The sequence below is a fragment of the Hemiscyllium ocellatum genome (genome assembly GCF_020745735.1).
Source record: "Hemiscyllium ocellatum isolate sHemOce1 chromosome 27 unlocalized genomic scaffold, sHemOce1.pat.X.cur. SUPER_27_unloc_10, whole genome shotgun sequence".
Lineage (NCBI taxonomy): Eukaryota > Metazoa > Chordata > Chondrichthyes > Orectolobiformes > Hemiscylliidae > Hemiscyllium > Hemiscyllium ocellatum.
Window position 1 is genome coordinate 34608 of NW_026867477.1, and position 27820 is coordinate 62427.

At 48.1% G+C, this 27820-nt stretch overlaps 1 protein-coding gene and 1 pseudogene across 3 annotated transcripts; one reads left to right on the top strand and one right to left on the bottom strand.

Moving 5' to 3' along the window:
* Nucleotides 1–194: 194 nt before the first annotated feature.
* Nucleotides 195–27820, top strand: part of LOC132807206 (zinc finger protein 850-like) — a 34453-nt pseudogene continuing 6827 nt past the window's right edge.
* Nucleotides 14027–27565, bottom strand: LOC132807205 (zinc finger protein 324A-like). 3 transcript variants are annotated; one of them, XM_060821513.1, is made up of 2 exons: nt 27531–27565; nt 14027–15241 (listed from the first exon to the last, which is right to left on the bottom strand). In XM_060821513.1, the coding sequence occupies exon 2, from the start codon at nt 14908–14910 to the stop codon at nt 14548–14550; it is 363 nt and encodes a 120-aa protein (XP_060677496.1). In that variant the 5' UTR covers nt 14911–15241; nt 27531–27565; the 3' UTR covers nt 14027–14547. The 3 variants fall into 3 exon arrangements, with proteins under 3 accessions (XP_060677496.1, XP_060677494.1, XP_060677495.1); XM_060821511.1 differs by lacking the exon at nt 27531–27565 and adding an exon at nt 20747–21077; XM_060821512.1 differs by lacking the exon at nt 27531–27565 and adding an exon at nt 16190–16254.

The window sequence follows — 27820 nt, forward strand, 5'->3', positions numbered from 1 at the left end:
ACAATTTTTGACTGTGATTTCTGTGAGAGGGATCAACACAGTTTGGTTCCTGTTTGAGGACGTTTTCAGCATCAGTGGGACTGGACGAGAGACCCCACTGTGTGTGGAGCCTGAAACAGTTATACGGCCTGAGAAGGGGATTTCACGGTAGGGAGGGGCTCTACACGTGTCTGTGAGCAGCTGAAGCTGTGGCCATGGAGAAACCTGAAGAAGCCCGCCCTGTGGAGGAACCGTGGAAGGGTGGTGACTGTGGGAAAGGCTTCCGTGTCTCGTCTGCCCTGGAGACTCATCGGCGTAGTCACACCGGGGAGAGGCCATTCCCCTGCACCGACTGCGGGAAGGCCTTCAGCACATCTTCCCATCTGCAGACCCACCAGCGGGTCCACACAGGGGAAAGGCCCTTCACCTGCTCTCAGTGCGGGAAGGGCTTCAGTACTTCCTCCAACCTGCTGACCCACCAGCATGTCCACACTGGGGAGAGGCCGTTCACCTGCTCTCAGTGCGGGAAGGGCTTCACCTGCTCCTCCACCCTGCAGAGCCACCAACGGGTCCACACGGGGGAGAGGCCCTTCAGCTGCCCCGACTGCACGAAGGCCTTCAGCACTTCCTCCAACCTGCTGGCCCACCAGTGGGTCCACACCGGGGAAAGGCCATTCACCTGCTCTCAGTGCGGGAAGGGCTTCACCTGCTCCTCCCGCCTGCGAAGCCACCAGCATGTGCACACAAGGGAGAGGCCCTTCAGCTGCACCGAGTGTGGGAAGGGCTTCACTTGCTCCTCCACCCTGCGAAACCACCAGCGTGTCCACACCGGGGAGAGGCCGTTCACCTGCTCTCAGTGCGGGAAGGGCTTCACCTACTCCTCCACCCTGCGGAACCACCAACGTGTCCACATGGGGGAGAGGCCCTTCAGCTGCCCAGAGTGTGGGAAGGGCTTCTCCTGCTCCTCCACCCTCCAGACCCACCAGCGTGTCCACATTGGGGAGAGGCCCTTCAGCTGCTCTCAGTGCAGGAAGGCCTTTACCCACGTCTTCTCCCTGATGAGGCACCAGAGGATCCACACGGGGGAGAGGCCTTTCAGCTGCCCAGAGTGCGGGAAGGCCTTTACCCAGGCCTCCACCCTGCTGACCCACCAGCGTGTCCACACGGGTGAGAGGCCCTTCAGCTGCCCAGAGTGCGGGAAGGCTTTTACCCAGGCCTCCAATCTGCTGACCCACCAGCGGGTCCACACCGGGGAGAGGCCGTTCACCTGCTCTCAGTGCGGGAAGGGCTTCAGGTATTCCTCCCACCTGCTGATCCACCGGCGTGTCCACACAGGGGAGAGGCCCTTCAGCTGCCCCGAGTGCGGGAAGGGCTTTAGCACATCCACCATCCTGCTAAGGCACCAGCGGATCCACACCGGGGAGAGGCCATTCATCTGCTCTCAGTGGGGGAAGGGCTTCACCTACTCCTGCAACCTGCGGAAGCACCTGCGAGTTCACGTGCCGTCGCAGGGGGATTGAAGGAGTGACGGCCGAGTCCCATTATCGATTGGACTATCAACCCGGTTCCAGGGACTCCCGGGTTTGAATCCCGCCACGACAGATGGCAGAATTGGTATTCGGTCAGAAATGTGGAGTTCGGAATCTAACAATGAGACCAATTTTTTTAATCCTTGTGCCTTTTATTCTTGCTTTTACCTGTGCAACTGTTTATAGTAACGTGTAAACACTAGTGAAGGAGATTATGCACCAGCATTTTATGTTCCTCAGTCATTGAAGGGGCAGGACTTGTTGAGAATAATTAGTAAAGCAGGTTGTGCACTAAGCCTTGTTAACATCGATATAGTTTGTTCGTTGGAAAAGTAGACTTTTTATTATTTAGAGTCATAGAGATGTGCAGCACAGAAACAGACCCATTGAGTCCAACCTGTCCACGCCAACCAGATATCCTACATTAATCTAGTCCCCTTTGGCAGCACTATATCCCTCTAAACCATTCCTATTCATATACCCATCCAGATACCTTTTAAAGGCTGTAATTATACCAGCCTCCACCACTTTCTCTGGCAGCTCATTCCATACACACACCACCCTCTGCATGGAAACATTGCCCTTCAGGTACCTTTTGGTACCAACTATGTCCTCTAGTTGTGAAGGTCACCCCAACACTGAGGAAATGATTTAAAAACATTGCTTTTGCATTTAGCTGGCAGCTCAGTCAAATATCGAGCCACATGGGGGGAAAAATATTGCTCTGCCCTTTTTGATCTCCGATAGGCATTTGGAAACTTAAAATCTGTCAAAAACACTAGCATTGCTACAGCGCATATTGTGTACACTCCTTGGTGTCAACAAGCAGGGCACATGTTTGCCAGTGTCACCAAAACATTGGGCGTGTTCCTCGCTGTCAGCAGAAAAGGGGCAAAACCTACTTTTGATGGACAAAAAGGATCACTGGAGGACCGGAAGGAGACTTGTCCTCCTGCCATTCGGAGCTCCCCTATTGGTGAACGCGGAAGTTGGGCCATGAGGTTCTGAAGTTCCTGCCTCTCCCCTCTCTCAATGAAGATTGAGCTTCACTCAGACTGCAACTTCCTTCCTCTGTCCATCATCTGTGAGTACAGCATTCTCTTTTCTCACCCCCTTTTCCATTAACGTTTCATTCTGGGGTTCAATTGTTGACTTGTAGCAACTGAAAGGAATGCGAGTGAATCCAGCGAGGGGACAGACTCTGGAAAAATTAGTCTAGGTCTTTCTCTCAATTGGCAAAATAGACAGGCAGGAGGCTGGAAGAACGCAGCAAGCCAGGCAGTATCAGGAGGTGGAGAAGTCGAGGTATCTGTGTAATCTTTGTTCAGGATTGGGGGTGGGTATATGGAGAGCTGTGGATCAAGGGTGTGCTGGGGGCAGGGTGATGAAGTGAGGATAGGTGGAGACAGGTAGAAGGTACAATAGGTGCAGGAGTTGGCTCTTCTGCCCTTCGAGCCAGCACCACCATTCACAATGATCATGGCTGATCATCCTCAAATCAGTATCCTGTTCCTGCCTTATCCCCATAATCTGGATGGTGAATGGGAGGAAGGAATCTCGTTGGCAGGGAAGAGTGGAAGGGGCTGGGAAGTGAGTTGGGGGATGGGATGGGAGATTATTTGAAAATGGAGAATTCAGTGTTGAGTCCTCCAGGCTGCTGACTGCTCAGACAAGATGAGGTTTTGTTCCTCCAATTTGTCAGAAGGGGAGTGGGAAGGGGCATTAAAATGGGTGGAGACTTGGAAGTCCGCAAAGCCTCTGCGGACCCGGCTGTGATGCTTGGCAAGCCATTCCAAGTTTACGCTCGGTCTTCCTGACGTAGAGAAGACCATAACTGGCAAAGCACAGTGGGTCGAGCAGTAGGACAGTCGTAGTTTGGGGCACAAGCTCTTCATCAGGAATGATGCATGGATGTTCAGAGGGGCATCAGCGTCCTTCTGTGCCAGTTGTCAGACAGGTGCAGCAGGCAATGAGCAAGGCAAGTGGTGTATTAGCAAGAGGAATTAAGTTCAGAAGTGGGAATGTCGTCCTGCAGTTAGGGGGTCATAGCCTTGAATATATTCTGAGTTCACATGATTTTAATGTGGATGCTTGTGGGGGAAGGCAAGAAAATGGTTTTAAGACCAGTATCCAGTTTTAAGACAGTTCCAGAGTCAGACAGCACAGAAACAGATTCTTCAGTCCAACTAGTCAATGCTGACTATGTTCTCAAACTAAACCAGTCCCACCTGCCAGTGTTTTGGCCCGTATCCCTCCAAACCTTTCCTATTCATGAACTTATCCAAATGTCTTTTTAACGTCGTTACTGTACATGCATCCACCACTGCCTCTGGACATTTAGTCCTCACGTGAACCACTCTGTATAAAAGAATTGTGCACTCCACGTCTTTTTAAAATCTCTTTCTCCTGTCACTGTCAAAATTTGCTCCCTAATCTGAAACCCCAACCCTAGAAGGACACCTGTCGTTCACCTCATCTCTCCCCTCATGATTTTATAAACCTTGATAAGGTCACATCTCCACCTCCAATGCTCCAGTGAAAAAGTCCCAGCCCATCCACCTAGATGAAGGTAGATCCATATCCAGTCATGATTGGTTCAATGCTGGTCCCAATTCTCTCTCGGTGTCCAGGACAGCAAGAGACCACAAGACATAGGAGCAGAAATTAGGCCACCACGTCTGCTCATTCTATTCAATCATGGCTGATAAGTTTCTCATTTACATTCTTGCGCGATAAGCAAAGTGAAAACGGAGCGAGTGTGGGATGGAGATTTTCAGCTTCCAGGGAATGAGAGAAAGAGTTCACTATAAATTAGAATTTATGGGATCAGCTGATGAGCCAAGGAGAGTCATTTGAGTTTAATTTAGAGAAATCAGAGGTTTGCATTTTGGTCAAGCAATCCAGGCAGGACTGACACAGTTAAGGGGAGTGTTGCAGAATAAAGAGACCTTGGAATGCTGGAGTCTCAGGTGGACAGAGTAGTGAAGGCAGCGTTAGGTTTGCTTTCCTTCATTGCTCATGGCATTGACTATAGGAGTTGTGAGAGCACGTTATTCACCCTTCCCACTCGAATGTGTGCTATCTAACTGCTTAACTGTTTTTAGTGAGTCTAGTCCACACCTCCCGCTGCTGCCATAACGTGGTTTGTTTGGAAGCCCGAGCTTTCAGAGTGATCAGATTTACTTTAGATTTTATTACTTAGTGAGGAAACAGGCCCTTCAGCCCAAACCAACCCTTGGAAGAGCAACCCACCCAGACCCATTCCCCTACATTTACCCCTTCACCTCACAATACGGGCAATTTAGCATGGCCAATTCACCTAACCTGCGCATCTTTGGACTGTAGGAGGAAACCCACGCAGACACAGGGAGAATGTGCAAACTCTGAGGTGGGAATTGAACCCAGATCTCTGGCGCTGTAAGGCAGCAGTGCTAACCAACAGCGCTGCTGCTGCTTCAGGTGGTTGTGGAGAATACGATGATTAGACGATTTACAGCCAAAGGAATCCAGTGTCATGGAGATGTGATACATTCAACAATTTAGATTAAATCGTTCATCTTTTAGAATGGGGTTCTGTTCTTTGGTATGTTAATCCCAGAACCTGTTTCAAGTAATTTTCTCAAGAATGGAATTTTAAATGCAGAGCTTTTCTCTCAAAAATGTCAGGCTGACTCGACGTTGGGACCCAGACAGAATTCACACCTATTGAAGAGTAGGCTGGGACCTTTTTTCACTGGAGCACAAGAGATTGAAAGGTGAAGGTGTCGGGTGCCTCATTAGCGAGTTTGTAGATGACATTTAGATTGATGGAATATCAGAGTTAAGGGGACTGTCAGACGATACAGCAGAATATATAGATTGGAGAGTTGTGAAGAGAAATGGCAGATGGAGTTCAATCCAGACAAATGGGAGGTGATGCATTTTGGAAGATGCAATTCAAGAGCAAGCTATACAGTAAATGGAAAGGTCCTGGGGGAAATTGATGTAGGAGATCTGGGTGTTCATGTCTATTGTTCTCTGAAGGTGGGCGGCACTGTGGCACAGTGGTTAGCACTGTTGCCTCACAGCGCCTGAGACCTGAGTTCAATTCCCGACTCGGGCGACAGACTGTGTGGAGTTTGCACGTTCTCCCAGTGTCTGCGTGGGTTTCCTCCGGGTGCTCCGGTTTCCTCCCACAGTCCAAAGATGTGCAGGTCAGGTGAATTGGCCATGCTAAATTGCCCGTAGTGTTAGGTAAGGGGTAAATGTAGGGGTATGGGTGGGTTGCGCTTCGACGGGTCGGTGTGCACTTGTTGGGCCGAAGGGCCTGTTTCCACACTGTAAGTAATCTAATCTAATCTAATCTAATCTAATCAGGTGGCAATACATGTCAGAGTGGTCAAGGCAGCATACAACATGGGTTCCATCATCGGACAGATTGAGTAAAAGAGCTGGCAGGTCATGTTAAAGATATAAAAGATTTTGGTTTGGCCACATTTGGAATACTGCGTACAATTCCAGTCCCCAGATTTCCAAAAGGATGTGGATACTTTGGAGAGAGTGCAGAGGAGGTTCGCCAGGATGTTACCTGTTATCGAGAGTGCTAGCTATGAGGAGAGGTTGAGTAGATTAGGATTATTTTCATTGGAAATAAGGAGGTGTGGGGGGGGAATCCTGACAGGCCTAAAAACCGTGAGAGGTGTAGACAAGAAGAATTATTTTCCCAGAGAGGGAGACTTAATTACTCAGGCTCACAAGTTCAAAGTGAGAGGGGAAAGGTTTGAGGGAGATATACATAGAAAGTTCTTTACGCAGAGGGTGGTCGGTGCCTCGAATGCATCGCCAGCGGAGGCGGGATCGAGAGCATCATTTAAGATGTATGTAGACAGATACATGAATGGGCAAGGAGCAAAGGGATACAGATCCTTAGAAAATAGGTGACAAGTTTAGATCGAGTATCTCGATCAGCAGAGTCTTGGAGGGCTGAAGGGCCTGTTCCTGTGCTGTAAGGTTCTTTGTTCTCTTTATAGAGGTTGACAAAACCATGAGGGGCAAAGATAAGGTGAACGGCATGTGTCGTTTCAAGATTTGGGAGCAAATTAAGGTGAGAGGAGAAAGGTTTAAAAAACATATGACGAGCACTTTTTTTTAAAAAGTGGTTTGTGTGTGGAATGAACGTCCAGAGGAAATGTTGGATGCAAGTTGAGTAACAATGTTTAAAAGACATTTGGATAAGTACATGAATAGGAAAGGTTCGGAGGAATATGGGCCAAACACTGGCAGGTGGGACGAGTTTAGTTTGTGAATATAGTCAGCATGGACTAGTTGGGCTGAAGGTAAAAACAATGACTGCAGATGCTGGAAACCAGATTTTGGATTAGTGGTGCTGGAAGAGCACAGCAGTTCAGGCAGCATCCGAGGAGTCCAATTTAGTTGGGCTGAAGGGTCTGTTTCTGTGCTGTATGACTAATTGTTCTGTACTAGTCTTAAAATCACTTTACTTGCCTTCCCCCATCAACATCCACTTCATTGTTGTTCTAAAATCAGATGAACTCAGCCTTGAGTACATTCAATGACCCCCTAACTGCAGGAAGACATCCCTACTTCTGAAATCAATTCCTCTTGCTAATATACCTCTTGCCTTGCTGATTACTTGCTGCACCCGTCTGACAACTGGCAGTGACTGGTGTGGATGGATGCTGAGGCCACTTTTTACATCCACACATCATTCCTGAGGAAGGGCTCGTGCCTGAAACGTCGATTCTCCTGCTCCTCGGATGCTGTCTGACCTCTTGTACTTTTCCAGTGCCACACTTTTCGACACATCTCCAGCATCTGCAGTCCTCACTTTCTTCACATCCCAATATATCACCATTTAAACAACGTACCTCCTTTTGGCAGTTTTTTTTTCATTAGAAGCTATCACTTCACACTGTGGGACTGCATTTGCCATGTGTTTGCCAATTGAGACACAGACCTGGACCAACGTTTCCCGACTCTGTCCCCTCCCCGGATTCACTCGCTTTCTTTTCAGTTGTTCAATTTAACCCCAGAATGAAAAAAATGAAATGGAAGAGAGTGCCGTACTCACAGATGGTGGATAGAGGAAGGAAGTTGCAGTCTGAAGTGAAGCTCGATCTTCATTTGGAGAGGAGCAGCAGCTTCAGAACCTGATGGTCCATCTTCCGCATTCAGACAATTGGGGAGCTCTGATTGGCAGGAGGACCAGGCTCCTTGTCTGGCTTCTCATTGGTCTATTTGAAGAAGGATTTGCATACAGCGAAGAGCATGCGCGGCTTTTGCTGAACCAGCACAGAGCAATAGAAATGTACAGCATGGAAACAGACCCTTCAGGCCAACCCGTCCATGCTGACCAGATATCCCAACCCAATCTAGTTCCGCCCCTCAACACCTGGCCCACATCCCTCCATACCCTTCCTATTCATATACCCATCCAAATGCCTCCTTAAATGTTGCATTTGCACCAGCCTCCACCACTTCCCCTGGCAGCTCATTCCATACACTTACCACCCTCTGTGTGAAAAAATTGCCCCATAGGTCTCTTTTATATCTTTCCCCCCTCACTCTAAACCTATGCCCTCTAGTTCTGGACTCCCCGCCCCAAGTGAAAAATCTGTGTCTATTTATCTTGTCCATGCCCCTCAATATTGTAAACCTCTATAAGATCACCCCTCGGCCTCTGACACTCCAGAGAAAACAGCCCCAGCCTGTTCAGCCTCTCCCTCTACTGCAAATCCTCCAACTCTGGCAACATCTTTGTAAATCTTTTCTGAACCCTTTCAAGTTTCCTAAGTTTCCAATAGAAAGGAGAGCAGAATTGCACGCAATATTCCAACGGTGGCCTAACCAATGTCCTGTACCGCCACCACATGACCTCCCAATGCCTATACTGAATATTCTGACCAGTAAAAGAAAGCATACCAAACACCACCTTCACTATCTTATCTACCTATGACTCCACTTTCGAGGAGGTATGAACCTGTACTCCAAGGTCTCTTTGTTCAGCAACGCTCCCAAGGATGTTACCATGAAGTGTATAAGTCCTACTAAGATTTGCTTTCCCAAAATGCAGCACCTCGCATTTATCTGAATTAAACTCCGTTTGCCACTTCTCAGCCCATTGGCCTATCTGGTCACGGTCCTGTTATAATCTGAGGTAACCCCCTTCGCTGTCCACTACACCTCCAATTTTGGTGTCATCTGCAAACTTACTAACTGTACCTCTTATGCTCGCATCCAAATCATTTATGTAAATGACAAAGTAGAGGACCCAACACCGATCCTTGTGGCACTCCAGTGGTCACAGGCCTCCAGTCTGAAAAATAACCCTCCACACCACCCTGTCTTCTACTTTTCAGTCAGTTCTGTATCCAAATGGCTAGTTCTCTCTGTATTCTTTGAGATCTAACCTTGCTTATCAGTCTCCCATGGGGAACCTTGTCGAACGCCTTATTGAAGTCTATATAGATCACATTATTGCTCTACCTTCCTCAATCCTCTTCGTTACTTCCATAAAAAACTCAATCAAGTTTGAGAGACATGATCTCCCAGCACAAAGCCATGTTGGCTATCCCTAATCAGTCCTTGCTTTTTCAAATACATGTACATTCTGTCCCTCAGGATTCTCTCCAACAATGTGCCCACCACTGATGTCAGGCACACTGGCCTATAGTTCCCTGACTTGTCCGTACCACCCTTCTTAAACAGTGGCACCACGTTAGCCAATCTCCAATCTTCTGGCACCTTACCTGACATGCACAGTATGGTCCATGGAGATGCTGTTTCTGATGGATTTAAAGTGTCCAAATGACACAATTTCTCTCCCCCCACCACCCACTTGACATAACCATGCAGGCTCCTCGCTATTTGATGTTCATGTTACTTAGAACCCTCATGATTATATCAATGAGGTCACCCCTCAACCTCCTGTGCTCCAGTGAAGACAGCCTCAGCTTCTCCTTATAACTCAAACCCTCCAGTCCTGACAACATCCTGGTAAACCTTTACTGAACCCTCTCTAGTAGAATTCTTCCTATTACAGGGCCACCAGAAGCGCTCTCAGTACTCTACAAGTGACTTCACCAACATCCTGTACAACTTCAACATGATGTCCCAACTCCTTTATTCAATGGTGTGAACAATTAAGGTAAGTGTGCTGAATGCCTTCTAAAGCACCCTTCCAACCAGTGATGCAACTTTCAATGAAGTATGTACCTGAACCCCCCTCCCCCACCATATCCCTCTGTACAAGCCCTGCCCTTCCTTATTTTAGGAAAATGCAATCCCTCACTTTTATCTATACCTCTCTCATACTCACGTTCTCTCTCAGACATACACACAGTCTCTCAGGCCTCTCTTCCATCACACTCACTTTACAAAGCATGTGCACACATACCCTTACGTGCACACACACAACCATAGGATGCATTTGCAGAATTATATTTGCAGATATATTCAATGTCGCACAAAAAGCACACAACATGCAGGTATTCAATCCATGTAATGTCTTATAAATTCCTAGCTTGGAAATAGAACGAGTCCGATTTAAGATTGGGATACTGACACACCTTTCATGCATTGTCTGAGCTGAGCTGTCATCTGTTTTTAAAAAAACCTTAAGTTACCTTGAGCATGACTTAATAGTAGTACTGCGATGTACACATTAATGAACTAAAACCTGCAACCCATTCTAAAAGATGAAAGACTTATCATCAATCTACATTTGTCAATATATCATATCAGTTGCATGACACTGTGACCTTTTGCTCTTAACTCTGCATCTTATGATCCTGCTCCACAGCTACCCGATGAAGGAGCAGCACTCCAAAATCTAGTGCTCCCAAATAAAACTGTTGGACTATAACCCGGTGTTGTGATTTTTAAACCATGTCCCACCTAGTCCAACAGCAACACCTCCACCTTCTTTCTAATGAACACAGCCCATACCTCCCAGTGCTGCCAGTAAACTGCCGATGAAACGATGCAGTGCCTGCACTCCTGAAAAGTTTATAATTTCTAATGAAACCAGCTACTCATTCACTGCTCCATCTGATACACGACTTTGGAAACTTAGTGCAGGAGGCTGCAAGAAATGAGCAGCTTTAAAACAAAAACCGCTTGGAGCTTTCAATGAGAGCCTAAGCCCAGCAGTACGTTCTGGTTACCTTTTTGTGGCCCAACATTGTTACAGCTTCAGATGCCCCCAGCAAAAGGGCAGAGAAAGAGTAGCTGTTTTTTAGACAGCTCAACAACAGAGGGAGGAGCAAGGGGCAGGGCACGACGCCTACGTTGCCTTGCACAGTTTACAAAAATCCCTTCCCCTTCAGAGGCTCCCCACAGCGTGGAAGCAGGCCACTCGACCCAAAGACTACACACCGATCCTCCAAAGGGTAACCCACCATGCAATTCCCCTACCCCTATTGCTCAACATTTACCCCTGACTAATGCACCTAACCTGCACATCCTTGGGCACTATGGGTATTTCAGTACTGACAATCCACCTGAACCTGGACAACTCGTATATGCCAACCAGATATCCCAACCCAATCTAGTCCCACCTGCATGGGGCCCATATCCCCCCATTTGCCTTTTAATTGTTGCAATTGTACCAGCCTCCACCACTTCCTCTGGCAGCTCATTCCATATACGTACCACCCTCTAAATGAAAAGGTTGCCCCTTAGGTCTCTTTCATATCTTTCCCCTCTCACCCTAAACCTATGACCTCTAGTTCTGGACTCTCCCATCCCAGGGAAAAGACTTTGTCTATCTATTCTATCCATGCCCCTCATGATTTTATAAACTTCTATAAGGTCACCACTAGGCCTAAGACGCTCCAGGGAAAACAGTCCCAGCCTGTTGTCTCTCCCTATAGCTCAAATCCTCCAGTCTTGGCAACATCCTTGTAAATCTTTTCTAAACCCTTAAGTTTCATATCTTTCTCATAGGAAGGAAACCAGAATTACACGCAATATTCCAACTGTACAGCAGTAACATGACTTCCCAACTCCTGTACTCAATATTCTGACGAATAAAGGAAAGCATACAAAACACCATCTTCACTATCCTATCTACCTGCGACTCCACTTTCAAGGAGCTATGATCTTGCAATCCAAGGTCTCTTTGTTCAGCAACACTCCCTAAGACCTTACCATTAAATGTATAAGTCCTGCTAAGATTTGCTTTCCCAAAACGCAGCACCTCACATTTATCTAAGTTAAACTCCATTTGCCACTTCTCAGCCCATTTGATCAAGATCCCATTGTAATCTGAGGTAACCTCCTTTGCTGTCCACTACATCTCCAATTTTGGTGACATCAGCAAACTTACTAACTATACCACTTATGCTCACACCCAAAAAGTAGGGGGCCCATTATCTATTTTCCAAATGGAATTTACAATATATTACACGTATTGACTGCTGCAGATTGTGCAGTCTTTCAGCAAAAGTAGAATGTTTAGGGTGCAGGTTTGCTCGCTGAGCTGTAGGTTTGATATCGAGACATTTCATTACCTGGCCAGGTAACATCATCAGTGGCGACTTCCAAGTGAAGCGAAGCTGTTGTCACCTGCTTTCTATTTATGTTTGTCCTGAATGGGGTTCCAGGGGTTTGCAAGGACTGCCACAAACAGTACGTAGGACAAACAGGAAGAAAGTTAGCCACCAGGATACACGAACACCAGCTAGCCACAAAAAGACACGACCCTCTATCCCTTGTAGCCCTACATACAGATGAAAAAAACCACCACTTCGACTGGGACAACATCTACCCTGGGACAGGCTAAGCAAAGACATGCCAGAGAATTCCTAGAGGCCTGGCACTCCAACCACAACACCATAAACAAACACATAGATCTAGATACCATCTATCAACCCCTCAGAAAGTGAACAGGAAATGACATCACCACAAACCCCAGGAACCCCATCCAGGACAAACATATAAATCGAAAGCAGGAGACAACAGCTTCGCTTCACTTGGAGGTCGCCACTGATGATGTTCCCGAGCCAGGTAATGAAACATCTGGATATCAAACCTACAGCTCAGCGAGCAAGCCTACACCCTAATCCTCAACCTGAGCTGCAAACCTTGCGAAGTAGAATGCATTTGCAAACATCATGCTGCAAACACAAACTCACCCCCATGGATGATCTATCTCGTGTGTGAATGAGATAGAGAAATAGTCTATTTCCGTGCTGTATATCTCTATTTGATAACCGATGCTTTATTTCTGTTGGTGTAAATGTTGTTGTAATTCATTGCTGGATCCTAATAGGTGTAAGGGTGACAGAATTCCCCAAGTAGGGCACTGTAAGATTCCTGGGACACCCCTATTTCTGGTTGACTTCCTCATGAACAAACATTAAGCATGTGCACCTATTTATGATTTTGTTTCATTTTTCTTGTTTGATTCCCTGCTATGACTACACCTTGTATTAGGATAGTTGACAGGCTGGGAGATTGTGGCTTGGGTCTTGATTGATTTTTATCGTTCCAGAAGTTATAAAAGGCGGGGTCAAAGCTTTAGCAGAAATCCAGCAGAGCTGAGAACAGACCGACATCTTAGTCTGTGGGAACAGGGAGATCAACAGAGGATAGAGAAATCAGGTCCTGAAACCAGACCACCCTGTGATCAGTGCTTAGATTAGAGGCATCCTTCTACATCAGTCAATGCCAGTTGTCAGACAGGTGCAGCAAGGCAAGTGGTATATTAGCAGGCTGAACTGAGATTAGAAGTGGGGATGTCTTCCTGCAGTTAGGGAGTCATTGAATTTATTCAAGGCTGAGTTCATCTGATTTTTGAACAATAAAGTGTGGATTTTTATGTTGTGTGCATGAGGGTTTTTTTGTGGTTTATGTGTTGGATGCAGGTACAGTAACCACATTTAAAGTGGAAGGCAAGAAAATGGTTTTAAGACCACGACAGAACAGTTACGGTCAGACAGCAGAGAAACGGACCCTTCATTCCATGCTGACTATGTTCTCAAACTAAACTAGTGCCACTTGCCAGTGTTTGGCCCATATACCTCCACACCTTCCCTATCCATGTACTTATCCACATGTCTTTTAAATGTTGCATCTGAACATGTATCCACCACTTCCTCTTTACATTCACTCAATACATGAAACACTCTGTTATAAACAAACTTTTCCCGATTCTGTCCATTCCATGGGTTCATTCTCTTTCCTTTCAGTTGCTGCAAGTCATAAATCGAAGCCCACAATGAAATAAATGGAAAAGGAGTTGTGAAGAGAGTACCCTACTCACAGATGGTTGACAGAGTAAGGAGGTTGCAGTCTGGAGCAAACCCAAAACGTCGATTTTCCTGCTCCTCGGACGCTGCCTGACCTGCAGTACTTTGCCAGCACCACTCTAATCTTGACCCTGATCTCCAGCATCTGCAGTTCTCACTTTCTCCTGTAAGAAATCAGCAGTTTTAAACCAAAAACCTGTTGCAGTTTAAAGCTCTCATTGAGAGTCTGAGCTCAGTGTGAAGTTCAGGTAATCTTTATTGTGACCCAACTTTGTTACAGCTTCAGAATCTCCCAGCAGAAAGGCGTAGAAAAAGTAGCAACTTTTTAAAAACAGCTCAAGGTCAAAGTGCAACCCCTCACTTTCTTTATTATTGGTCACCACTGAGTTGTCCCTTTGTAATTAGATCCTTGATATCGCCTTAACCTGGAGGAAGTATTGCCTCACTCAGTATTTTCAACCTGTATCCAAGTAAGTTGGATGAGCAGCGTAGAGTCAACCAGACTATTGTGGGTCTGGAGTCACGTGTAGGCCAGACTGGGTAAAGGATGCAGCTGGGACGACTGCTCTGATAACTGCTCAAGTCTTCCCTAAAAAAAGAACTGAGTGAATCAGATGGGGGTTTTCTTCCACCCCCACCCCACCGACAATAGTTTCACCGTTAGATTCTGAACTCCAAATTTCTGACCAAATTCCAATTCCGCCATCTGTCGTGGTGGGAATCGAACTCGGGAGCCACTGGAACTGGGTTGATAGTCCAGTTGGTAAAGGCACTCGGCCGTCTTTCTTTCAATCCTCCTGCAATGCCACGTGATCCCGCTGGTAGGTCAGCAAGGAGGCAGCCTGGGTAAAGGCCTTCCCGCACTCGGGGCAGCTTAAGGGCCTCTCCCCCATGTGGATCCACTGGTGGGTCTGGAGGTTGGAGGAATCGCTGAAGCCCTTCCCGCAATCAGGGCAGTGGAACGGCATCACCACAGTGTGACTGCGCCAATGAGTCTCCAGGGCAGACGGGAAACAAGCCTTTCCCACAATCGCCACACTTCCATGGTTTCTCCACGGGGCGGGATTCCTCGGGTTTCTCCATGGCCAAAGCTTCAGCTGCACACAAACGCATGTGGAGCTCTCCACCGTGAATTCCTCTTTCCAAACCATATAGCTGTTACACGCTCCTCACTCAGTGCACTGTAACGGTAGGGTCTCTCATCCAGTCCCACTGATGCTGAAAACGTACCCAAACAGGAACCAAAAAGCTTTGCTCCTTCTCACAGAATCATAGTTGCAAACTGTTGCAGTCCCGATGGATTGAATGACTGTTAGACATGGACGTCAAAGTAAGGACTGCAGACGCTGGAGAGTCAGTCAGAGTCAGAAAGTGCGGCACTGGAAAAGCACAGCAGGTCAGGCAGCATCCGAGGAGCAGGAGTGTCAACGTTTTGGGCATAAGGCCTTCATCTGTTGATTTTGAACCTTCCATCTTCAGACCCTGAAATGTAAAAAGAGATTACAAAAGTCATCACTGTCAGTGCAGAGTAGAAATTCTGAACAAGCAATTCCACTTTCTGCGAAATATACTTTTCTTTTGTTATTCCACAAAATTGAAAGTACCATCCCACTCTCTCTCCCCCTCTGTTCTCACTCTGATCTAACTAATTCCCCTGAAGGTGCTGATTCAGGATCTTCCGGGGGCAGGAAAGCAAAAACGTCAAGACTGACATCTCTCTGAATTTTGGATAACTCCACCTGAAAGTTAATATCTTTCACAACATTGGGATACTGCTGAGAGGTGAGGAGGTCTGATTTTGGGAAGCCCAAAAAAAAATGAGTTTGTGCCAATCCCTTCCCTTCAGAGAATCCCCAGAGTGTGAAAGCAGGCCACTCAGCCCCACAAATCCACACCGACCCTCTGAAGGGTAACAGACCCACACCTATTCCCCTACCCTGATTGCTCTACATTTACCCCCTGATTAATGCACCTAACCTGCACATCTCTGGGCACGGTCAATTCATCCTAACCTGGACAAAAGTTAAAAATCACAACACCAGGTGAGTGTTCAACAGGTTTATTCGGAAGCACTCGTTTTCAGAGCGCTGATCTTTCATCAGGCAGTTGTGGAGAATAAGATCATAAGACACAACTTATAGAAAAACATTATAGTGTCCTGCCACCAAGATAATATATTGAACAAGCCTGGATTGTCAAGTCTTTCATCTTTTAGACTGGGTTGCAGCTATCATTCACATGTAAATCCCAGACCTTCCTGCAAGGCACCTTATCAAGATAACTCGAGGTTTTATCGCAAAATGTGACATCTCAGTTCACACAACGCATTAAAGGTGTGAGGTCAGAGTCTGTCTGTGTCTCAGTCTTGAGTCAGACTGGTTCTATTTCCAAAGTGGAATTTACAAAATATTACATGGATTGACTACTTACAGATTGTGTATTTTTTGAGCAAAATAGAATGTATCTGCAAACATCAATCTGCAAATACAAATTCACCCTCACGGATTTGTTATGTGCGTCTGTGCATGAGAGAGAGAAAAAGTCAACGTCCGTGCTGTATAGCTCGATGCCAATTTGATAACAGATGCTTTAGTCCTGTTGACGTAAATATTGTTGTAAATCAGAGCTGCATACTGACAGTTCGATGTAAGACAGAAAGAATTCCTCAAGTAGGACACCGTACCAATCCTTGGGAGAGCCCTATTCCTGGGGGTGGGGTCAAAGCTTCAACAGAAGTCCAGCAGAGCTGAGAACAGACCGACATCCACATGCCTTTTAAATGTTGTAATTGTGCCAGTCTCCACCACTTCCTTTGGCAGTTCGTGCCATACGTGCACCACCCTCTGTGTGAAAAGGTTGCCCCTCAGACCCCAGTTAAATCATTCTGCTCTCACCTCAAACATATGCCTTCTAGTTTTCTTGGACTCCCCTACTCTGGGGAAAAGACCTTAGGTTTCCCCCCCCCCCCCCATCCATGCCCATTACAAAGGTCTATAAGTTTACCCCTCAACCTCTGATGCTCCATGGAAAATATCCCTGGCCTATTCAGCCTCTCCCTATAGCTCAAATATTTTCTGACCCCTTTCAAAGTTTCATAACATCTTTCCTACAGCAGGGAGACCAGAACTGAACACAGTATTCCAAAATTGGCTTAACCAACATCCTGGACAGCCACAACATGACCTCCCAACTCATCTACTTGATGCTCTGACCAATAAAGGCCATCCTCCCAAATGCCTCATTCACTATCCTGTCTACCTGAGACTCCACTTTCAAAGAACTATGGAACCTGCACTCCAAGGTCTCTTTGTTCTGCAACACTCCCCTTAACTGTGTCAGTCCTGCCTGGATTGCTTGACCAAAATGCAACAACTCTCATTTCTCAAAATTTAATTCCATCTACCACACTTTGGCCCACCCGATCAATTCTAATTTATAGCAAACTCACTTTTCTCTCTCATTCTCTAGAAGCTGAAAATCTCCATCCCACACACTCTCCCTCCAGTCTCAGTTTACTGAACCTAATCCCTGCTCTACCTCATCCTGAAGGGTCTGGTTCATGCTGATTAATAGGCCCACACTCAGGAGGGGGGCTCTAAATGAAACATACATAATCCTGAACAGCCCAGACAGAGTGGACGTTGTGAAGAGGTTTCCATTGGTAGGACAGACTCAGACCAGAGGCACAGCCTTAGAGTAAAGGGAAGTCCTTTTAGAAAGCCAGAGAGCGGTGAATCTGTGGAATCTATTTCCATAGAAGGCTGTGGAGGCCAGGTCACTGGGGATATTTAAAACTGAGACAGATAGGTTCTTGAGTATCAAGGGGATCGAGGGTTACGGGGAGAATGGGGTTGAGAAACCTAGCAGCCACGATTGAATGGGGTGATTAGACCTGATGGACTGAATGGCCTAATTTCTGCTCCTCTGACTTAGGGCCTCTTGCTGTCCTGGACACAGAGCAAGAGAGTTGGGAGCAAGACTAGACCATTCGGTCTTTCGAGTCAGCACCAGCATTGAACAATTCATAACTGGATATGAATATACCTACAGCTGGGTGAATAGGCAGGGACTTTTTTCACTGGAACACATGAGGTTGAGAGGTGACCTTAAAAGAGGTTCATAAAATCATGAGGAGGGTAGATGAGGTGAACCGCAGGTGTCCTTTCCCTAGGATGGGGGTTTCAAGATTAGGGAGCAAATGAGGAAGGTGAGTGAAGAAAGATTTTCAAAAGACTGGAGTAGTGCCTCTTTTTTGAGAGTAGTTTGTGTGTGGAATCAATGTCCAGACACGGTGGTGGATGTAGGTACAGTAACAAGGTTTAAAAGACATTTGGATAAGTACGTGAATAGGAAAGGTTCAGAGGGATATGGGCCAAATACACACAGGTGGGACTAGTTTAGTTTGTGAACCCAGTCAGCACGGTTTAGTTGGACTGAAGGGTCTGTTTCTGTGTTGTCTGACTCTGGAACTGTTCTAAACTGGGCTTAAAATCATTTTCTTGTCTTCCTCCATAAACATCCACTTCTTTCTTGTTCAAAAATCAGATTCACTCAACCTTGAATTTATTCAAATGACCCCCTAACTGCAGCATGACATCCCCATCTCTGAACTCAATTCCTCTTGCTAACACACCACTTGCCTTGCTCATTGCCTGCTGCACCTGTCTGACAACTGGCACAGAAGGACGCTGATGCCCCTCTGAACATTCACACATCATTCCTGATGAAGGGCTTGTGCCCGAAACTTCGACTGTCCTACTGCTCGGATGCACCTTGAATGAATCTACCATCCCTACCTCTGCTGGCAATGCGTTCCAGGCACCTATCACCCTCTGAGTAACGTACTTTCTGTGTGCATCTCCAACATGATGTCCCAACTCCTGTACTCAGCATGCGAACAATGAAGGCAAGTGTGCTGAACACCTTCTTCACTCCCGTCTACCAGTGATGTAACTTCCAAGAACAATGAACCTGAACACCTCCATGTCTCTGTTCTACAACATGACCCAGGGCCCTACCATTACCTGTTCAAGTCTTGCCCTCCTTTATTTTAGCAAAATGCAACCCCTCACTGATATCCATACCTCTCTCATACACACATGCTCTCTCTCAGACACACACACACACCACCCCATCAAAACTCTCACCCTCTCGCAGACTCATACTCCATCACAATCATACTTTATCAAGCAGGCACACATGCAAATACACACTCACATCGCACAGTCTTATACACAAACTCAAAAAACTTCCCTGAAGGGAGTCTCCCTGAACGTCAATTTTCCTGCTCCTCAGATGCTGCCTGACTTGCTGCAGCACCACACGCTCGATCCTAAACTTATTACCCTCTAGTTCTGGACTACCCCATCCAAAGGAAAATACCACGTCTATTTAGCCTATCCATGCCCCTCATGATGATATAAAAGTGTATAAGGTCACTCCTCAGACTCTGGCAAGCTACGGAAAACAGTCCCAGCCTGTCCTTATGTCTCTCCTCACCCAGGTAACCAAGACACATACCTGAGGTCGCAAAGTCTGCTCCCTCCCTGGGTTCACTCCAGTTGCTACAAGTGAGCCTGCTCCATTATTCATTAAGATCACGGCTGATCTATCCATCGTTTCATCTTCTCCTCCCTGCACTGTCACAAGGAACCCCTTAATTCCCCAACCAGGCCAAATCCCACCCAACTGTGTCTTGAATATACTTAATGAAGCTGCCTCTATTGCTTCCTTGGCCAAAGGATTCCCGAGATTTTGATGAAGGGCTTTTGCCCAAAACGTCAATTTTCCTGCTCTCAGGATGCTGCCTGACCTGCTGTGCTTTTCCAGCACCACTTAATCTAGACTACTCCATAGATTCACGACCCTCTGGGAAAACCAGTTCCTCCTCATCTCTGTCTGAAAGCTACTCCCTCTTACCTTGAGGCCTAGTCTCACCCACCAGAAATTACTGGACAGGTTAGGGCTTCATCCCCACAGTGCAATGACATTGGGAAGATGCTTCCATTGCTGGGAGAGACTAGGACCAGAGGACATAGCTTTAAGAATAAAGGGAAGAAATTTAGGAACAGAGATAAGCGATGCCTCCTTTTCTGCCAACAGCGAGGAGCATGGACAATGTGTTGGTGACACCAGTGAGCAGGTGCGCTGTTGTTCACACCGAGGAGCAGGCACAATGTGCTCTGTGGTGATGCTGGTGTTATTGACAGATGTTAAATGTTCAAATGCCAAGAGGAGAAATAAAGGGTAGAGCCACAGTTCTTTTTCCCCCATGTGGCTCAACATTTTCTAGCTTTTGTCTGGCTGCTCAACTTTTTTTTTGATGTCTTTTCCCCAGAGTAGGGGTGAGGTTCACAACTAGAGGGCATAGGTTTAGGGTGAGAGCAGAAAGATATTAAAGGTACCTAAGGGGCAACCTTTCCATGCAGAGGATGGTGAACGTATGGAATGAGCTGCAAGAGGAAGTAGTGGAGGCCGTATAATTACAGCATTTAAAAGGCATCTGGATGGGTATATGAATAGGAAGGGTTGAGAGGGATATGAACCAAGTGCTGACAAATGAGACTAGATTAATTTAGGATATCTGGTTGGCATGGACAGGTTAGACCAAATGGGTGTGTTCATGTGCTGTACATCTTTATGACTCTAAATAATAAAAAAGTATATTTTTCCAAATCCCAAACTATCTCCATGTTAACAAGGCTTAGTTCACCACATACTTCACTAACCATTCTCAACAGGTCCTGCCCCTTCAATGACTAAGAACATATACATGCTGGTGCATAGTATCCTTCACTAGTATTTACACACTACCCTCAGCAATTGTACAAAAAACAGTGAGGGGTAAACAGCACAAGGATTAATAAACAGTGAGGGGTAAACAGCACAAGCGCCAGTAAAAGCAGATGGAAAGTGAGTGTAAAATGTGACTATGACAGGACAGGCCCCACATTCCTTCCCCTCCGTCCCCCCCACAACCTGCCTCACCTTTCACCTCCCGGGCCCAGTACCTTCCAGGTGGCCCCATAGTTGACACAGGGGCCGCCCCACGACCAGTAGAACTCCACCACCCAGGCGGCCGACCAGTTCCCAAGCAGGTCCTTAACCCCATCCGCCTCCAGAATGGTCACCGGCTCCTGCCTGCTGTACAGCCGGCCGGTGTGGCCGTGACACAGCAGCTGCACCAGGAAGGCGGCGGTGACCAGTGACGGGGGTCTGCCCCGGGCCGCACGGCGCCATTTTCCTAACGGCCGCCACTTCCCCGCTCGAGCGACTTCTCCTCCCAACCGCCTTCACCCCCGCGTGACGTCTGCACGGGGGGATGGGCGGGGCCGGGGGAGCCTCACCGTCACCAAGCAACAGCCACCTCGCGCTACAACTGCTCATTCACAAAAACAAACTCTCCTGTCTCGCTCTGCAGCTGCAGGGGGGACACTGCCACGTTTCGAGGAGCCCTGTCTACATTGGGAAAGCTCACGGCTCCATTTAAACAGATATTCCGACATCTAATACAACTATGTTAACTTTCAACTGCGTTCAGGGAACATGTATTTTGCTCTGAGTAAGTCTATTGAGTTTAACTGCAGCATGGCTGTAGTTTTAAACTTGTTTGCTTTCCTGAACAGCTAGGTTTAAATGTTTTATTCGTTAGAAGAACCAAAATTAGTGATAGTTCACATATCCACCCTGAAATGGGGTGGGTAACTGGATTGAGTGGGTAGGCGCCATACTAAGTTTAACTTTGGGGACAGCCTTTGAGCTGCATATGAACAAACTGCTTACATGTTGCACTTATCGACTGCTAAATATCGGCTCTTGTTATCTTAACACTTAGCCTTCTGATTGGACATTGCAAAGGTTCACCTCCCGCCCACACCCCGCCAGCACCCTTCCCAAGGGTCAGACCCTCCCTCTCTCCAGGCACACAGTCTGAATAATTGACGAAGCAAAATTCACTGTCAAATCCCATCAACATGGAAGATCCCAGCCCACCCTACCTCCCACTCTGTACCCAACCCATCCAAAAACCACAAAACATCATCTCATCTTTAAAAAACAAAAGAAAAACTGGACCGCATCAAAACGTTCAACAACGGTCAACGCTATGACTGTTACACAACACTTTACGGAGCTACATTTCAACTCGAGTTCGTTTGCACTCCCTCATGAGAGTTCACATTAAAAGCTCATTGTACCAAATCAACGGCATGCCACAGCTCTCTGGAATTTAGCGGAATTCTTCCTGGTATCCCTCATGTTTTCTGTTTTTTTTGAGAAAGGAGACCCTCCCGTGAGCTTCGCCTTCAGATCTCCTTGGCTACGCCCAAAGTTTCGGCTGATCAGTTCAAGCACAGGGTCTCAGCCTTTTCTTGCTAAGCTCAGCTGCCTTAAACGTTAGCAACGCCTCTGGTTCCCATTGGGATTTACGCTCCCGAGCGCAGACCTGGCCCGCAGCCTCTAGTACCACAGGTCCTGCTGACTGCAAACTGCCCTTCTGTCAGCAAAAATACAAACACGACGGGGACAGTGTTCATTTCGCTATTCTCAATGTCAACTCTGACCCCACGAAAGGTTCTCTTTTCAGGGGCGGGCATGTCAATTGCCGACTTGGGGTTTGGTGAAATGTCTCAACAAGTGTTTCGGTTTGTCTATATTTACAAGAATTCTAACCCCAACTAGACATTTACATGTAAAATCTAAGAATTATGCAACGTGACACATGAAAGCACGATGAGGAGCATCTCCTGTGTCCTCTCTCAGCTCAGAAAAGACTTAAACCCCGCTCCCCCCTGTAACATTCCTCCAGGTGGAACTTAACGCAGGCGGATTATAAGGGGTTGCTCAGTGGTCACAGCGCCAAGGGACCCGGGTTCAATTCCAGCCTCAGGGGCGACTGTCCGTGTGGAGTTTGCACATTTCCAGCCTGCGCCTGCGAGGGTTTTCTCCGGGTGCTCCGGCTTCCTCCCACAATCCAAAGATGCGTAGGTGAGGGTGAATTGGCTATGCTAAATTACCCATAGTACTGTTAGGACGGAATTTGTCCTTGCATGTTCGTTTTAGGAGGAGAGACAACAGACGCTCAATTGTTTGGCACAAGCAGGCTTTATTGCAGAATCGTAGCTGATACAGTGAATCACCATGCATTCACTGGAGAAGGCGCGTTCTGCCTTCCCCTCCCAAATCTGCTCCTGATATACTCTTTGCTAAGCAGAGCTTCGCGGAGCTACTAAGCATTGCCTTATTAGGACATTTCGCGTTTGCTAGGCGTTTCCTGTTATTGAGCTCATTTGGGCGTTGGCAGCTGAGCTGGCCACGTAAGCAACAGTTTCAATTTCCCAAGCAGCAGCTACAGCTACAGTTTCGATTCCCCAAACAGCAGCTATAGCTCCACCCTCCCTTGACCTATTTTATCCTAACAGTACCCAGGGATATGTAGGATTGGGTAATTTAGCATGGCCAATCTACCCTAACCTACACATCCCTGGACACTATGGGTAATTTAGCATGGCCAATCCACCCTTAGTGTAGGATTGGCCAGGCTAAATTGTCCTATAGTATCCAGGGATGTGCAGGTTTGGGTGGATTGGTCAGGCTAAATTACCCATAGTGTCCAGGGTTGTGTAGGTGAGGGTGGATTGGCCATGCTAAATTGTCCTATACTATCCAGGGATGTGCAGGTTTGGGTGGACTGGCCGTGCTAAATTACATAGTGTTTGGGGATGTGCAGGTTAGGGGGCATTGGCCATGCTAAATTACCCATAGTGCCCAGGGATGTGTAGGCTAGGTGGGTTAACCAATGGGAATTGCAGGGTTACAGGCAGAGGTCTGGGTGAGGTGTGGGTTGGATGGGCTGAAGGGCCTACTCCTACACTGCAGGGGTTCTAAGCGTGAGATGAGGTGCTTGACGGAAACGATGGGGAAGAGGCAGTGAAAACACAACGAGACTGTTTGAAAGTGGGAGCATGACAGGAGGGGGTGGGTAAATGGGATGTGGTGAGGGAGGGGGCTTAGGAGAGAAAGAGACACAGAAAGAGAGGGTCACACACAGATACAACTAGTGAAAGTGGGGAAGATTGTGATAGGTTCAGATAAGGTGGAGGAAGAAAAGCTGTTCCCTATTCACTGATAGTGACAAGGTCAGGGGCGGCCTGAAGGTCAGGGGTTTGAGCAGGAGAGAGAGAGAGGAGGAAAACAGAGGAAAAACAGGTTTACCCAGCAAGCAGCAATATGCTGGAATCCGCTGTCACCTCAGAGAGACAGACAGACGCAGAGGCAGACGCAGAGACACAGACAGAGAGAGCCAGAGAGACAGAGACGGGGAGGTAATCAGATGAATGGCCTCCCTGTGCTGTGAGATCCAAAAGGAGCATGCGAGCAGCTGCCCCAGTGTTTCTGGCGGTCTGAGGCATCTCCCCCTCGCCCCATTACCGGTACCGCTCTCCCGTCCCATTGGCACCCTCCCGGTGAACGGCCCACTCTCCCACTGCACTCAAGCTGCCCCTTCCCCCCACCCCGGGGCCTGGAAGAGGACGGAACAGCCCGTTTCGGAGCGGGGCTCGGGAACGCTGCCCATGTCCGCGACGTCCTTTCCGAGAAAGGAAACAAAAAGGACAACAGACAGGGGACCACCCGCATCAACGGGAATGACAACATTTCACCCTCAGACAAGGCCTTGTCAAGAGATGTACAGCACGGAAACAGACCCTTCGGTCTAACCCGTCCATACCGACCAAATATCCCAACCCAAACTAGTCCCACCTGCCAGCACCCGGCCCATATCCCTCCAAACCCTTCCTATTCATATACCCATCCAAATGCCTCTTAAATGTTGCAATTGTACCAGCCTCCACCACTTCCTCTGGCAGCTCATTCCATACACACACCACCTTCTGCATGAAAAAGTTGCCCTGTAGGTCTCTTTTATATCTTCCCCTCTCACCCTAAACCTATGCCCTCTAGTTCTGGATTCCCCAACCCCAGGGAAAAGACTTTGCCTATTTATCCTATCCATGCCGGTCATAATTTTGTAAACCTCTATAAGGTCATCCCTCAGCCTCCGACGCTCCCGGGAAAACAGCCCCAGCCTGTTCAGCCTCTCCCTGTAGCTCAGATCCTCCAACCCTGGCAACATCCTTGTCAATCTTTTCTGAACCCTTCCAAGTTTCGCAACAGCGGGGAGACCCAGAAATAGAAAAGACTGAAGGGGGAAGTCAGCGGTAAATCTTTTGAAGAGGTTACAAAGGAGAGACCTCTGTCTGCAGCGGGAATGACCCCCACAGTAGCAGGTCGAGGTGGACGGCATTTAAGGAGAAGCTGGATACAGATGTCAGGGAGAAAGGAACTGAAGGGAATGCTGCTGTAAGGGAAATCAAGTGTGAGCAAGTGAAGGGGGAGGTGCGTAGAGGCTCACATGGGTCAGAAATACTGAGAGAGACCAGTTGAGCTGAAGGACCTGACTGGAGACTCAATGGGACAGAGAGTGAAATCTTGGATCCACCTGCAAGAGAAGGAGAAACACGTGATTTACCTTCCAGGATTAAGCAAGTCCCGCAGATTCTGCAGATCACTTTATTGGTCAGAGCACTGAGTATAGGGGTTGGGGTCTGGACAGGACGTTGGTTAGGCCACTTTTGGAATACACAGGAACCTCGATTATCCAAAGGACACATGCAGGGTGTATTTCAGTCGCTTGACGATTAGATCCCTTACAGTGTGGAAACAGGCCCAACCAGTCCACACTGACCCTCCGAAGAGTAACCCACCCAGACCCATTTCCCTCTGACTAATGTACCTAACACGACGGGCAATTTAGCATGGCCAATTCACCCTGACCTGCACATCTTTGGACTGTGGGACGGAACCGGAGCACTAGGAGGAAACCCACGCAGACGCGGGGAGAATGTGCAAACTCCACACAGTCTGTCGCCTGAGGCAGGAATGAAACCTGGGTCCCTGGTACTGTGAGGTAGCAGCGCTAACCACTGAGCCACCGTGCTGGTTCATCTAATTCTGGATAATCAAAGTTCCTCTGTATTATGTGCACTTCTGGTCTATCGGAAGGATGTTCCCCCGTGTGGACCCGCTGGTGGATCTGGAGGCCGGACGAGTGGGGGAAGCCCTTGCCGCAGACCAGGCAGGTGAAGGCCCCCTCGCCGGTGTGGACCTGCTGGTGCCGCAGCAGGTTGGACGACTGGGTGAAGCCCTTGCCGCAGACGGAGCAGGTGAAGGGCCGCTCCCCGGTGTGGACCCGCTGGTGCCGCAGCAGGGTGGACGAGCGAGTGAAGCCCTTGCCGCACAACGAGCAGGTGAAGGGCCGCTCCCCGGTGTGGACCTGCTGGTGGGTCAGCAGGGTGAACGACTGGGTGAAGCCCTTGCCGCAGACAGAGCAGCTGAACGGCCTCTCCTCGGTGTGGACCCATTGGTGCGAGAACAGGTTGGACGACTTGGTGAAGCCCTTGCCACAGACGGAACAGGTGAAGGGCCGCTCCCCGGTGTGGACCCGCTGGTGGGACAGCAGGTGGGATGAGTCAGAGAAGACCTTGCCGCAGACGGAGCAGGTGAAGGGCCACTCCCCGGTGTGGACACGGCGGTGGATCTCCAGCACGGAGGGGGAGCGGAATCCTTTCCCGCAATCCCCACACTTCCACGGTTTCTCCATGGTGCGCGGAATGCCTCCTGAGACTTCCTTTCCCCACAGTGGGCAAACTGGCTCAGGCACGTGCCCGTGTGGTTCAGGTAAAGATGATACTTTAAGAGCCTACTGAAGCAGACAAAAACGTTCAAAGAATTTTCCCCTTCTGGACTGAAAGAGGGACGTCTCTCCTGTCCCACGAATCAAGGGGCTCTGTCAGACCTTCACATGGTACTCAGTTGGGAAGCTCTACCTGCAAAGCTGCTCTTCTCATATCCTGTGAAAAGGGGATTACAAAAGTCATTGCTGCCTGCACATGACAGGAATTCAGAACAGATCATTCTAGTTTCTGTAGAACTTCCCTAAAACAATCAAGTTACAATATGCAGATGCCAGTGTTGGGCTGGGGTGTACAAAGGTAAAAAAAAATCACATCACCAGGTTGTAGTCCATTAGATTTGTTTAGAAGTTTGAACTTTCAGAGCTCTGCACCTTCATCAGGTAGCTAGTAAAACCTCCAGGCGACAAAGACAGCAGATGCTGGAGATCAGAGTGGTGCTGGAAAAGCACAGCAGGTCAGGCAGCATCCGAGGAGCAGGAACAAAAAAAAAAATCAACGTTTCGGGCAAAAGCCCTTCATCAGGAATGAGGAAAGAATGAGGACACTTTCCTCATTCCTGAAGAAGGGCTTATGCCCGAAACGTCGAATCTCCTGTTCCTTGGATGCTGCCTGACCTGCTGAGCTTTTCCAGCAACACATTTCCAGCTCTGATCTCCAGCATCTGCAGACCTCATTTTCTCCTATAACCTAGAGTTGTGTGATTTTTAACTTTAAAAAGTGTTGCAAATCTCCACCACCACCCCCCCCACCTCTCCCTCTCTCTCTCTCACACACACACACACACACACACACACACACACACACACACACACACACACACACACTTTTCTTCAATTCTCACTCTGCTGTGTCTGATATTACCCATCCCCCAGTATTGTCCAGAAAGGGACTTATTAACTAAAAAAACTGTAAATCTCCATCCCACACACTCTTTAACTCATGCTGTACCTAATATCCCACCTCCCTCCCCCATGCTCCAGCAGGGTCTGACTGATGCTCATTGACTGAGCCACACTCACCTCTTCCTGGACACAGGGACCCTCCAGACCAACACAACATCAGCTCCCTTTAACCGGCCCCCTGTAACGGCGCATGTGCAGGAGCAACCGGTCACGTGAATCGAGGAACCGCCGTCGTCACAAAGGCCGCGCGTTGATTGGAATGAGCGCCCCCCCGTGCGGCGTTCCAGCCTTTCCCATTGGTCCACCGCGCCGCGCGTCACGCGGCGGCGCTGGTCTTTGTGACGCCCACGTGACCTCTCTCCTCCACCAACCCCAACGCGCCCCTCCCTTCACCTCGACACGGGGAG

What these genes read in the sequence shown, in the direction of transcription:
- LOC132807205 (XM_060821513.1), bottom strand. Translation starts at nt 14,910, where the DNA reads ATGGTTTGGAAAGAGGAATTCACGGTGGAGAGCTCCACATGCGTTTGT.